Source organism: Coturnix japonica, chromosome Z (assembly GCF_001577835.2).
Source record: "Coturnix japonica isolate 7356 chromosome Z, Coturnix japonica 2.1, whole genome shotgun sequence".
In the NCBI taxonomy this organism is placed as follows: Eukaryota; Metazoa; Chordata; class Aves; order Galliformes; family Phasianidae; genus Coturnix; species Coturnix japonica.
The window spans coordinates 56,749,479-56,762,310 of NC_029547.1; the positions used below are offsets into that span (position 1 = coordinate 56,749,479).

Below are 12,832 nucleotides of genomic sequence, written 5' to 3' on the forward strand. Positions count from 1 at the left end.
TTGCACTCTTGTCCCTCCTGCGAGGAAGCTGCTACTTAATCATAAATCCTCTGCTTGAGCCAAGTGTCACAAGAATGTCTGAGAAGTCTGAAATTTCCATTTTGCCTGGTTTATGACAAATTTTATGTTTCTGATACTTCTGTGGAAGTAATTTGTCCTTAGTAAAGTAGCAACATATTTGTAGGTGCTTATTTAGGTGTGTTTAAATTGTATGTTTAAAATGGCATGCTTTCATTTTTTAACAAATGACATATTTTATACTATAATACAGATAAGTACTACGTATGCTTCTCAGAAACATATTAGAGAAGAAAATTTTCTGTGGCTTATTTTTGTGAAATGTATTTGTTACTGAAACGTTTTTTAAAGAGAGCACTACTGCTAATGAAACTGTGTTATACGTGCAGTATTCTTGAGCAGTGCTCAATTCATAGTTGTATCCATGGTTCTTCAGGGAGGTACTTCATTACATTGTCAAAAGTACAGTTCTGACAAATGAGATCACACTTATATATTAGTATCTTTCTTCTTTGGGCTGCACTGTTGCAAAATTATTGTGGTATATGTGATACTTTATGCAAACATTATAAAAACATTTTAAAAAGTGCTAGGCAGAAGACATGTTACCAGCAGTGTCCTGAAAAGCACATGTGCACAGGATGAGTCAGGACACAAGCTGTTGTAATTGTAAATGACAGGGCAGTAGTCATAAGCCATCTTTTATCAGCTCATAAACTGATAAAGTGAAGAAGGCTGCACAACAACGCGAGCTTTGCTGTAACCATGCAACTTGGCGCAGTTATGGTTGATAATCACATTTCAATGTCATTTGAAAAAAGTCATCTCATAACTTATTCTGGTAATAAGTTACTTTGAAATATTAGCTTCCTCAAAATGGGTCCAGGAAAGAGAATTGTTCTATGTCTCATCTTTCATTTTCTATTGCAGGGGCCCAGGGGGTGGTAGACCTTGGCCAAATCCAACCAATGCCAATTCTGTAAGTAAATATTTAAATATATTAAATATCATTTTACATTCAGGGAATTATTTCTCATCAGTACTCCAGGAAGAAAGACAGAATCTACTTCTTTCGCCAATTAAAACACTGTGCATATATTGTGTTTTTTTCTGCCAGTTCTATTGCAGGTTAGGTATAGTGATGAGTATATCTTAACAGAGAACTCAGTGACCTGTAAATATCTAGCTCTTTTCATGATCATGCAGTAGCTCTGCATCTCCATATCAGTTACAGACCCACCTGAAGATGAATGGTACCACAGGGGATGTTTAAAATATGTCCTCAATTCCTTTAGTGCAAGTGGAAAGAGTTTGGGCAAAACAATCTGGCTTGCGGGCTCTGTAGAAATTACAGCTTGGGCAGATAGAGCTTAATGTGTGCTCACATATTTCGCATAACAAAAGCACATTTGCTGTTAACTAGAGGATGTGAAATAGCAGAAATCAACCATTTTTGATAGGCTTTTTATAACAAGGAGTACAGTCTATTGAATTTTGTTGCAAAAACAACAAAATGAGGTAGTTTTATAGCAGCTTGAAGGAAGAAGTGGTCAGTAAGGTATCCCACGTGAACAACAGTGTCTGCTATTTCCTCAGAAAACACAAAGGCAGAGTTTTCATTTTCATTCAACAGTTGTGTATCATTAATATAAAATATATCCCTTTTCAGTACTTGCAGTGGGATAAGGAAAATCTTGTTCAACAGACTGGACTGATTCTTTCTGTTCTCAGTTTTGAATTTTTAACTATACTGGATGACAATTGCAGAAAGAAAGAGCTGAAACTCATCCTCAGTTTTCTTTTGCCTGGACTCAAACTAAAATAGGATATTTTTCATCTAGTGGTTGAAATATTTTCACTCTACAAAATTAATAGAGAAGTTTAGTAATAAATATGTGTAATAATATATGTAAAATGAGTTGGATTAGAAGTTATTTACACTCATGTAAGATGCTTATTCTACAAAATAATGTATCTTTTGTCAATTCAGTTACTTCTTACCTCATCCTTCTATAATGGCATTGCTCCATGTTCCTTAAGAGTGAATCGTTGAAAAGAGTGTTGCATTGTGAAGAAAATTGGGTTATTCGTAGCCAACTGGATTTCTGAAGATATCCTTTGTAATGAATACCATAGTTGAATTTTACATGAAATTAGGACACTGTTCTTTAAAAAGAAAAAAGGAAGAATAATGCTGAGAAACAAAATGAGTAGCTCTCAGGGTCAACTAAACAAGAGTCTCTTCCCTTTTGCAGTCCAGATTTTAATCAAGCTTAAGTATATGTAAGAACAAATTCAGTCCATTTCAGACGCCAGATCCCAGTTTGCATACATTTAAATGTATAAATTATTTGTATTGTTTTCATTAGGGTGACCACAAGGATGCGGTAACCTTAAATGGAAGTATTTTTAAGTATTTGATATGAAATGTCTGTATTGGAAAGTTTGGACTTAAACATGCATAAAATGACAAGTTGTTGAAAAGGTGTTTATGGTTGTTGTCAAAAGTATGTTTCCATCATTTTTCACTATGTGTTGGAAACAAATAGAAATGCATTAACCTGTAATTCTTCATAAATATTGGCATGAACTTCATGTCACTGCAGAAGAACCTACTGTTTTGTTTCTGTTGATGTTACAGATACCTTATTCTTCAGCATCTCCTGGGAATTATGTAGTAAGTACAACTCTGTGTATTTACTTATTGGAATAGGTATTACATTTTATTCAGGCAAAGGAATAACAGTCCAGATGTTAAGAAGAACCTTGAGGTATTTGCTGTGTACTGAACATCTGATCCACGCTCAGTATTTCGTCTGCCATCTATGGTACATATGATGATGTTTATTATTAGAAACATTATGGTCAAAATGAGCCTGCATGGTGTTTTATTTTAATGTGTTTATAATAACCAATACAGTCTAATATAATAAGGCAGAAAACCCCGGCTATATTGGAAACATAATATTGTGTATGAATTTTACTTCTTGAGGGGGAAAAAAAAGCATTTGAAGAATGAGTACAAGCTTTTATCTCCCCAAAGAAATATATAAATGGGTGATACTAGCTAACATTTTAATGTAAAATTTTATACTCATAATGACCTCCTGGAGACTTGGAAGATCTTTTTTCTCTAATCTATTATGTCTTTCTTTCACAGACTTTGTCTTAATTTATTATGTATTAGTCAGTGGCTTTTTTTTTATTTTTCCTAGTCTGTACTTCAGAATGAAATAGTTAAAACATTGTCATTGTATGTGGAATACAGAATGCTAACCATCACTCTGGAACTTCACCGGTGTATTTTACTTATCAACAAGGGTCTTGGCTGGAATATCTGTTGCTTGTATTTGTTTGTATCCCGAGAGATTAACTTTGTTTATTCTTTTAGAGATTTTATTGCTGTTGTTATTGTACTTGGGTAATTTGTACTTCCTTTTACTCTTCTAAGGCATATTGTTTAATATATTTATCTCACGTTTAGTATCGAAGTAATTGTCTAATGGGGGACGAATTTTGTCTCCTCTTCATAGCCATTTGCCATTTGTCATTCTTGTTGGCAAGCTGTTGGATTCCAGTTTTCTGGACAGTTCAGATTCTCTTTTGATTTTAATATTCTGTCATCTGAAGGTCAGATAACTGCCGTGTTTTAGCATGAGTCAACAAAAACATAAATCTGTTTCAGAACGTGGAAATATTAAATCTTTCACCACCAGGACATTATACCAGTGGGTTTTTTTAACCTGTTTCTGCTACGTGTAGGTTTTTCTTTATTCCTTCATGAGAGAGATGATCCTTCAGACATAATGCTTGAAAGACGAGATCAAGGATGAGCTTGTTAAAAACAGTTTATTTTGTCCTTCATTTAAACAACTGGCTGCTGAAAAGATTAAGTTTTTGATAAGTATCCATAACTCTAGGGCTCATTTGCCAGATTTACACAGTCTAAATCTGCCGATGTCCAAACAAGTTCTTTTTATCAACTTCAGACAGTTCTCTCTGTTGGGAAGGCTGTTTTTGCTGTTTTTGCCCCAAACTTACAGTTGCAGGTTTTGGAAATGGATTTCATATTCTAGTTTTTGAAATATCTGAAGTCCTGATAAAGTAGTAAAGGAAATGGTATAGAAATTAATTTGAAAGAGGTAAAACTTAAGTAAAACACACATTGTACTGAAGGACTCTGTTGTGTGCGTATTAAGCCAAAGGTCAGCCAGGATAAGTGACTGACAAAAAAAGACATTGCCATATTTCAATGTATAGGTATCTTTTTGAGAAATAATTTCAAAATAGATATATTCTGAGGGAGGAAATCATTAGTTCTGGGAGGCTTTTTTAAAAGACACATATATACACACACTGAGGGTAAACACCGAACTTACATTAGATGCAAATATTAACAGGGAACGCGAGTAACTTTTCTAATAAATAACCAGTTAGTGGTTTCTACACCTCTTTATATCAAGGCTGAAAAAAATAATGTAAACCTAAAATCATAGTTTGTGCACTTAGTATTCAAGGTTTCTGTTTCATTTACAATTAACTGTGAGTTAATCACTTACTAGCAGATAGAGAAGCACGCTTCCGATGTATTAAGTATTTTGCTTGAATGAGCAGAGGCAGGGATGGTATCAGTCAGAAAGCTGCTACATTACTGATTTTGATAGCATGAAAGCATTGAACACTAGTACATCATTGCTGTGTGTTTTGTAAGATTAATTTTAGTTGATGGCTGAAAAAAAGAGCGTATTGTTTTAAATCCAAAACTTCGTTGCTTCTTTCCAAAATATCTCAGTGATTTATAGGAAATCCCAGCAATGGTCCTTGTCAGCAGATAGGAACGGCCAAACCTGTATAGTCGGTGTTACTTACAAAATCTGCTGCTGTTTGGAGCAGTCTGTGTGCTGTTCTAAAATACAGTAAAAGAGACAACATATAATAACAGTCATACGGCACTGGAAACAATCACCTGTTGTTATCAACCAGAGTGTTTTTTATTATGCAGAAGAGGACCAATTTATATTTGTTGACATTCTGCTGACTTAGACATTTTTATAAAACTGAGTTGCTAGTTCTACGTGTTGCTTAAAAACATCAGTGGATCTGCAAACACAGGCTAGAAGCTATAATTCTATGCCTCGTAAATATCCATTTGTCATTAATTTGAGAAGGAACTGTGTATTCAGATGCTATTTTCAGAAATGTAGGATATTATACAGGCTGAATTAAGAGCATTGAGATACTAACTATCTCAGAGAGAGCCTTTCTTAAGGTGGCTGCCTTCCTCACTTCCCATGAGACATCCTGTACTTTGCCATTAGCAGACACTGGCTACTCTTAAACAAAGCACAACAGAATGGAAAAGCCAATTAAAAAACAGCGGTAACAAAAGTCAGTTGTGGGAATTAAATATTACAGTTTCAGGCCCTGATTCAGGTATTTCTTTTGTCTGACTCACATCATGATACAGTTACTGACTAAAGGGTATTCTTGTGTCAATATGCATTGTATTTAAGTTAATGCCAAAACTTGCTGAGCAGTTGTGTTGTGGTAGTCTGTTAGAAGCTGTTCTGCTGGCTTATTGGAAAAGGTGTATCTTTTTTCTGTGGTATTTTTTCATTTGATGCTAACTGATGTTTTCTGCTGTCTCTAGGGTCCTCCAGGAGGTGGAGGGCCACCAGGAACACCCATCATGCCTAGCCCAGCAGGTACAGAAATGTACTCAGAAACTATAAAATTATAAGGGATTTTAGGAAGTACATTATTGTTATCAAATTCAATTTTAATGAGAAATTATTAGCTTTATATGCTCTATATATTTTTTTTTCCTGCTTTCTAACTCCCTTTCTATCCCTGCTATGTTACAGACATACAAGTCACTATATTTGTACAGTTCAAAGCAGTTCATTTCTAGACCAACCTTTCTTGCATGATTTCAGCAGTAGAAAGGAAAACAAACCAGTGATTTGTTCCCAGATCTTCAGTGTCCCATTGTTTCCCAAGTAATGTGGTCTGTACCACTTGGTGACAAAAGACTGGCCATACTACTACCAAGGTTTGAAGGACCGATGAGGATGAGAGGATTCAGGACAGCTAGTTATCTTTTCAAGGCTTCAAGTTTTTCAGACAGATACTACATCACTGTTCTGCAAAGGAGGGAAAAATCGCAACATGTGGAAGATTCCATCCTCCCCCCATGGACAACATTAGAAGTCTAAGATGAAACTAAATACATAACACATTTAGTAGCTACTCAGACTCCTCTTGGGCAGCGTGTGTCTTTGTAATGCACTTTACCCAGCTAAGACAGATGTGATCACCTCAGTGGTGGAACAGAATCCTCAGTCTTTGAATCCAACTTGTTCTTGCTGTCCTCTATAGTGTCAGAGGGCAGGGAAGTTACCTAATTTCCCATGAAGATTTCTTGCACCAATATCATATTTTCTTTAATTGCAATTCTGAGGCTTTAAAAACACAAGATATTGAGTAGTGCTTCCTCATTATATCACTTGTGGAAAAAAGATGCATAGTGCAAGCTGGCATTTAAAAGTTAGAATTTATTTTATCATAAAACAAACTTGAAGACAGCCTACGCTTTTAAAAATAAACAGCCCTGCAGTTATGGCACATGTTAGGCTGTCTGTGTGCATGTCAGATAAAGCTTCGGTGGAGAAAATTTTCCTGTTTTCAGTTAAAGATACTAAAAAAGTTTTTAACGCTCTGTTTTCCAAAGTATGCAGATGCTTAGGAACTGTCCGTCTGAGAATTTTACAAAGGTACTTACTTGAGAAAATCCATTCTGAGTTTCCTAAGGCCTGGAGAGTCAGGGATGTATGTCTCCAAAGGATCTGGTGGCTGAAGAACTTCCTGTGTACCTCACCAAACATTAAAATAGCTTGCTGTATGCTTGCATTTCTCCTTTTCAACAATGAGTACATTTGGATATCATTGTGATACTTTACTTACCAGGGTTAATTGAAGCTTAAAATGCCGCATCAGAAAGACTGGGAAACAGGAAAAGATCTTGATTTTAACTGCATGTGTATGAATATATTCTCACACAAGCCACATTCCCAGTTCCAACACATTTCAATCAGATCTAGGCTTTCTTACTTGCACTACTTCAGACTTAGAAGACATCCATCACCTTGTTTTGGAAAAAAGGATTTACAGCTCAGTACTGAATTTTGCATGTGCTGCGGTTCATAACTCTTGTTCAAAGAGATTGAATGTTCTTTTTGAGGTCCTTTTACAGATGCTGTGGAGGTTGCAGATTTTCCTGTATTACCTGTAATACCTGCCAGTATTTATTTGTTTGTTTGTTCATTTGTTTATTATGTTATGCTGTCCCCTTCAAAATGTGTTTAAACCTTACCTAGAACATTCACCACTCAGTAAAATGTTTCATCACATGGCCTATCTCTTGTCAGATTCCTTGGGAAAGACTTTTGCTAGTTTATCCACCATCTGCTGAGTTTTTTCATTTCCCTTTCTTTGATATTTTGATGAATAGTGTTAAGACTTTGTATGTATTAGCAGATGAGTTTGAGATCAGAATGAGTAGTAATAGTAATTCTCAGCCATTGGTTTCTTCATTTCAACCTGAAGACTCCTGTATGTCTTGCTAGCTACATCTTGCATTTCATGCTGGAAGTGCTCCACCAGAGAGGAAAGTTCACACACATTAATTGGAGAACTAGCGTTATAGCTGTGTCAACAGCCAGGCCCAGTGAAACTCTTGTCCGAATTAACAGCTGAGTCACTGTGCTGCTCCAGAATGGTTTTGTTGGTTTTGAACACAAATTAGTTTTGAAGCATTACACCACATTGCACTGTGAAGACAGATCAGCTAAAGCTGTTCTTAGAGTAAGGATTTCGCGCAATGCCCTGTTGAATAGCTAGATATGTTCATAATCTAATGGTCTGACACAGATGAGAAAGAATGAAAAATTCCATTTGCTATACTAACTTGAAGTCTGTATCATTTATTACTATTTATCATTTATTACAGATGGAAAACAAATTACAGAAAGTATTGATAAGAAAGAGACTCCTGTTTTACAGAGAATGTTGAAGATGACTGAAATTATTTAGAGGTCCGGGAGGAAGGGTTTATGGAATTAAACAATTAGATACTTGGTGATTTGTAAACCTTTTAACAATCATGCATAAAACTAGAGTCTAGAAATAGTCACTCAGGGACCACTGCAATTATTTCTTTTCATGGCTCTGTTGTATGGTAGAAGTAGATAGAAAAGGAACAAAATTCTCCTTTTTATTGCTACTGTTTATCAGTGATTCCGGCACAGAAATAATATGAACAAAATGACAAGAAGTGTCTTGGGTGAGTAGATATATTGAAATATACATATTAGCACTTAAAATAATCTCTTATTACAGATTCAACCAACTCTGGAGACAACATGTACACTTTAATGAATGCAGTACCACCTGGACCCAACAGACCCAATGTAAATATGAATCTAGTTACATACTATTTGAATAATATAGGGCTGTTGTATCCAAACTGCTATATTCACATCAGACATTTTTAGTAATAAGTTTCCCATTATTATGGATGACACTTTTGTTGCTTCCCTGTCCTTTTTAATGTTTCTCAATCATGCTAATACATACTAAATAATGATTGGGGCACTTTTTCTACATGGATGAAACCTTAGAAACTTCTGATTGTGGGTCTTGGTGATAACTTAGTTGTTAGACTGCAATGTAAAATAGACTTCTGTGTGAAATGTCGTAATCCTTAGAGCTGCCACTAAGTATTAGTTTCTGAAGGGCTCAAACTTCCATATTACCTCCAAGAAAGAAACATTGAAAGTGGCACAGTGTTATGTTGCCTGGATGTTGATAAAGGGATAAGATTAGTATTTCTGAGAAAAAAATCAAACTTCTGTTTTATCCCAAACTTCAGAAGTTTTAGAACTGATGAATATCTGGATTCTTAGGTAGAACTTCTTTTTTCTCTGATTGCTATGCCTTCAGTTTTGTAGTATTTCTTTACTGCAATCATATTTCACTTTAGTACAGTCCATTTTATGGGACTTAATGAAAAAGAAAGGCCAGTAGAACTTGAAAAATCAGACTTTTAGACATTTGTAATTCATTACTCAGTGAATTGTAAAGAAATATTCTGTAGTGTTAATGCCTCTGAGTTTTTGAAAAACTGAATTAAGGTTAATAAGTATAATTGGACAGAAACTACTCACACTGCAAATATAGCATCGAGTAGTCTGACTGTCAGTATAGATAGGGTCGGGTATGAAAGCTGTTCATTAATCAATTACTTGTTGAAGAGAATAGTAAAGTTCCTGTAAGGTCAATGGGAGTAGAGGTAGGTCTGCACTACCAGGTGCAGATCTGAAAATCATACACATGGCATTGAAGTAAATAATGAATTATTGATGAATTTTATGCCAGCCTACAGAGGTAAAGTTCTCAAATGATCATGAAGGTAGCAGTTATAAAAAGTGAACAAAAGCAGTGATGCTTTTGCAGTCTTTACGTATGGCTTTCACTTGATTTTCACATTCAAAGCTGGGACTGTGCACTTTTCTATTTTTGTCCTGAGGAATATTTTCTTTTTATTAGATGGCATACAAAAATCTGTACTGTAATACCAGTTTTTAATGTCTGATCCTTTTATAGTTTCCAATGGGGCCAGGGTCAGATGGACCTATGAGTGGACTGGGTGGAATGGATTCACATCATATGAATGGATCATTAGGTAATAAAAGCAATATTACAAACATTGTGAATTTTCAATGACCAATGCCATTTTCTGTGTTTATTGAGTAATGTGGAAGACTGTATATAAAAATATTGTAAAAAATAGCCTAAAAACATCAGTTAAAAGTATTAGGATACTTTTTATGCCTATGACTTTGCATACATAATGTAGCTCTGGAAGAAAAATGCTGTATTTTATTGATGAAAGAAAGTGTAGCTTTATCCCAATGGATTGAAAACACTCTAAAAGTGTACGTAATATGACAGTGAAGTGGAAATGATGGCCTAAGACCCATTTTTACTTACGTCTCCTCATCTTTCAAAAATGTGAGGTGTTACTGTGACATGCTGGTGCAGATTCTAATCTATTACCTGGAAGTAAGTTATTACATATACTGATGTATGTGTTAAACTGTTTTTATCCCAGCAGTTGGATATCTTCATTTGTTCTATAATTAGCCATCCGTCTGTTAATAATTAGTATTATTACTCCATTTGCACAAGCAGCTTCATACAAGTGCCAATTCTAATGCAGCAAGACAGAGCATGCTATCTTGTTAGAGGGTACAGACACAGGAAAAACAGGATACAGTTTTGACTTTTGACACTATAATTTTTGAAGGACACAAATCTAAGGGAGAAGCACTGCACAACTCTACAAAACATTAATTGCTTTATCTGTTGACTAGCAAGCTCTTTGCTCCTTGCTTTTGCTCTTTGCTGGAAGACACATGAAAAGGATGTAAGAAACAAGGGACAGTTAAATAAATTGCATTACTTCTCCATACCCGCAAGAAATAAAGACAAGGGATTTATTTCTGCTCCCAGCAGGGCAGTAATAGTGCACACAGTTCATATGCCTTACTCTTCTATCTTCTGGTGACAGAGGCAGCAACTTCCATCTCTGTTGTTCACCAGCAGGGTTCTCTATTACATCAGAGAGCTGCCCCCACAAGGCACCAGCAGCTTTTTCCTGAGTGCCATTTTCTTTTGTGGGGCAAAACCCCAACAAGCTAAACACATGTCCAGCAGCTAGAAGCCAAGCTGCCACTGTCCTCTGGCTTTTGTCCCTGGCAAAAAGCTCTGTCATCTTCGTAGCATGGGTGTGGGTAAACCTCAGCTTCATCCTGCAGTTAATAACATTTAATTATATACACTCATGGCAAAGAAATATCTGTCATTCCTAACACCAGAGTTGCAGGCTGTGAGACAGAAGCATAAAAAGGCAAAACAAAGGAAGAAATTAAATAAAAAAAAATTTAAAATTTAAAAAAAAAAAGAAAAAGTTTATAACAAGATGAGAAATAGCTGTGCTATCAAAATTCATGTAGGAGATACATTCCAAACTACTGAAATTCAACAGTACACATCTAATTCCTAAGAGAATTGTCTTTTGTTTTGGTGGGAGGACAGGTTCCTACAATTCCTAGATTACTTTACATTAGGGCACTTTGTGATTTTACAGCCTTACTTTACAGATTACAATCCTAAAATGTGTTGTTGCTTTAATTAGTAATGATGTGCATGACGTGCAAATAAATGAGAAACAGTATAAAAGGGAATTACATCTTCTTCTGTCAGTTTCCATAGCCATAGAAATGTTTGTTGGATAAATTAAAGAATAAAATTGAAACAGTTGTAGGAGGATTTGGTATGTATGTAGCATTTACTTAGGTACTTCTGGCAGTGAAAATGATTACATTCTTAGTCAAATTAACTATGACTTCTTCATAAGGTTAACTTTGAATTGAAAATGAAATTGAGTTGTTTCCACAGAGGAAGGTGGGGGGAGATCTGCTTTCATTTCCGTGCTGCAGTAAGCAGCGGTGTCTCACAATCAAAGGTGTTAATTGGTCAAGTTTCATCTTGCACTTACCAATCTTCTTTAACCACAACTGTTCTACTGGATATTTGTTCAGAGCTGGTGGTTAGAAGGCTTTTGCTAATTTCCACCAGCACGTTTTCTTTTGGCTGTGACAAAATAGCTCTTTCTCTTCATAACATTCATGAATTTGATGCATTTGTGGAGAAACATCTTACTCCTTCTCAACCTTTATGTTTTGTGACTAAGTCTAGTGAGCTACTACAGTCACCTCCCACAGCCCCCTTTGCTTCATTGTTTTTCTCTGACACTCTTCTAATTGGAATGTCTTTCCTCTAAATAGGTGAGCAGAATTGTTTGCTGTCTGTTGCTGCTAAAAATGCTTTCTATGATACATCCCTCCTAAAATATTTCCTTTATTCTTGGCTTTACCAAAGTGAGAGCATGCAAAAAAATATCTTGCTAGTAGTCTTTCATTCACTGTATTTCAGTTTAATTGGTTTCTGTTATTCCAACCCTCAGGATCATCTGCTTCTAAAAGATAATGTCATCATCAGTGTTTGTAACACATTATAAGTGGGTATCATCTCAGCCCGTTTGTGTATAGGTTAGTGCTTTTGGAGCAAAGACACTGATGAGCTCCCCCTAGACGCACTAGAGATGGACTCTTCACTCCTTAAAAGGGAGTTCTGAATAACTGAAGTTCAGTAAAAACAATAGTCTTTTCTTTTTTTTCCCTACCCCAAGAACATTAACTTCTACTAATTGTCCATAGCTTTGCTTTTTTTTTTTTTCCCTTGGTCTGCAGCAACATTTCCCCTAGAAGTATGTACCCCAAATTAATTGCATTACCTATTCCCTGCCTTCACTAAGAATTCAGGGAGGTTGGACAAACTCTTGTTTAACTTGTACAAGGCCATCTCTTCCTAACAGACATGATTCAAATTGCCTGTGCAGATGAGAAATGTGTCCTTCATTCTTTTCTCTCTTCTTACAGTAGTTGTGTACGTGAAATACTGTTTTGACTGTAAACTTTTACAAAACGAGATAGTGGGAAGGAAGGAGATCACGAACTGTTAAACTTTATAATATTGCTGTCATATCTTATATTTAGTATGGGGAAAAAAGGTTTTTGGTTAATGTCAGCTCGAAACTAATTTAATAATTATTTTATTTTAATTTAAGGCTCAGGAGACATGGACAGTATTTCCAAAGTGAGTACCTAGTAACATATTTTTTGAACATTTC

The 12,832-nt window shown here is 35.5% G+C and overlaps 1 protein-coding gene across 5 annotated transcripts in view; it reads left to right on the forward strand.

Moving 5' to 3' along the window:
• SSBP2 (single stranded DNA binding protein 2) overlaps positions 1 to 12,832 on the forward strand; it is a 166,224-nt gene that overhangs the window by 132,887 nt on the left and 20,505 nt on the right. For all 5 annotated transcript variants that reach the window (XR_004305654.1, XM_015849772.2, XM_015849770.2 and 2 more), the window contains 6 exons: positions 949 to 997; positions 2,660 to 2,695; positions 5,669 to 5,723; positions 8,416 to 8,486; positions 9,682 to 9,760; positions 12,770 to 12,798. Coding sequence is in view for 4 of the 5 variants with exons in the window: in XM_015849772.2 (XP_015705258.1) it covers positions 949 to 997; positions 2,660 to 2,695; positions 5,669 to 5,723; positions 8,416 to 8,486; positions 9,682 to 9,760; positions 12,770 to 12,798 (319 nt within the window). In the remaining variant the exon portion in view is untranslated. The remainder of the gene's footprint in view (positions 1 to 948; positions 998 to 2,659; positions 2,696 to 5,668; positions 5,724 to 8,415; positions 8,487 to 9,681; positions 9,761 to 12,769; positions 12,799 to 12,832) is intronic.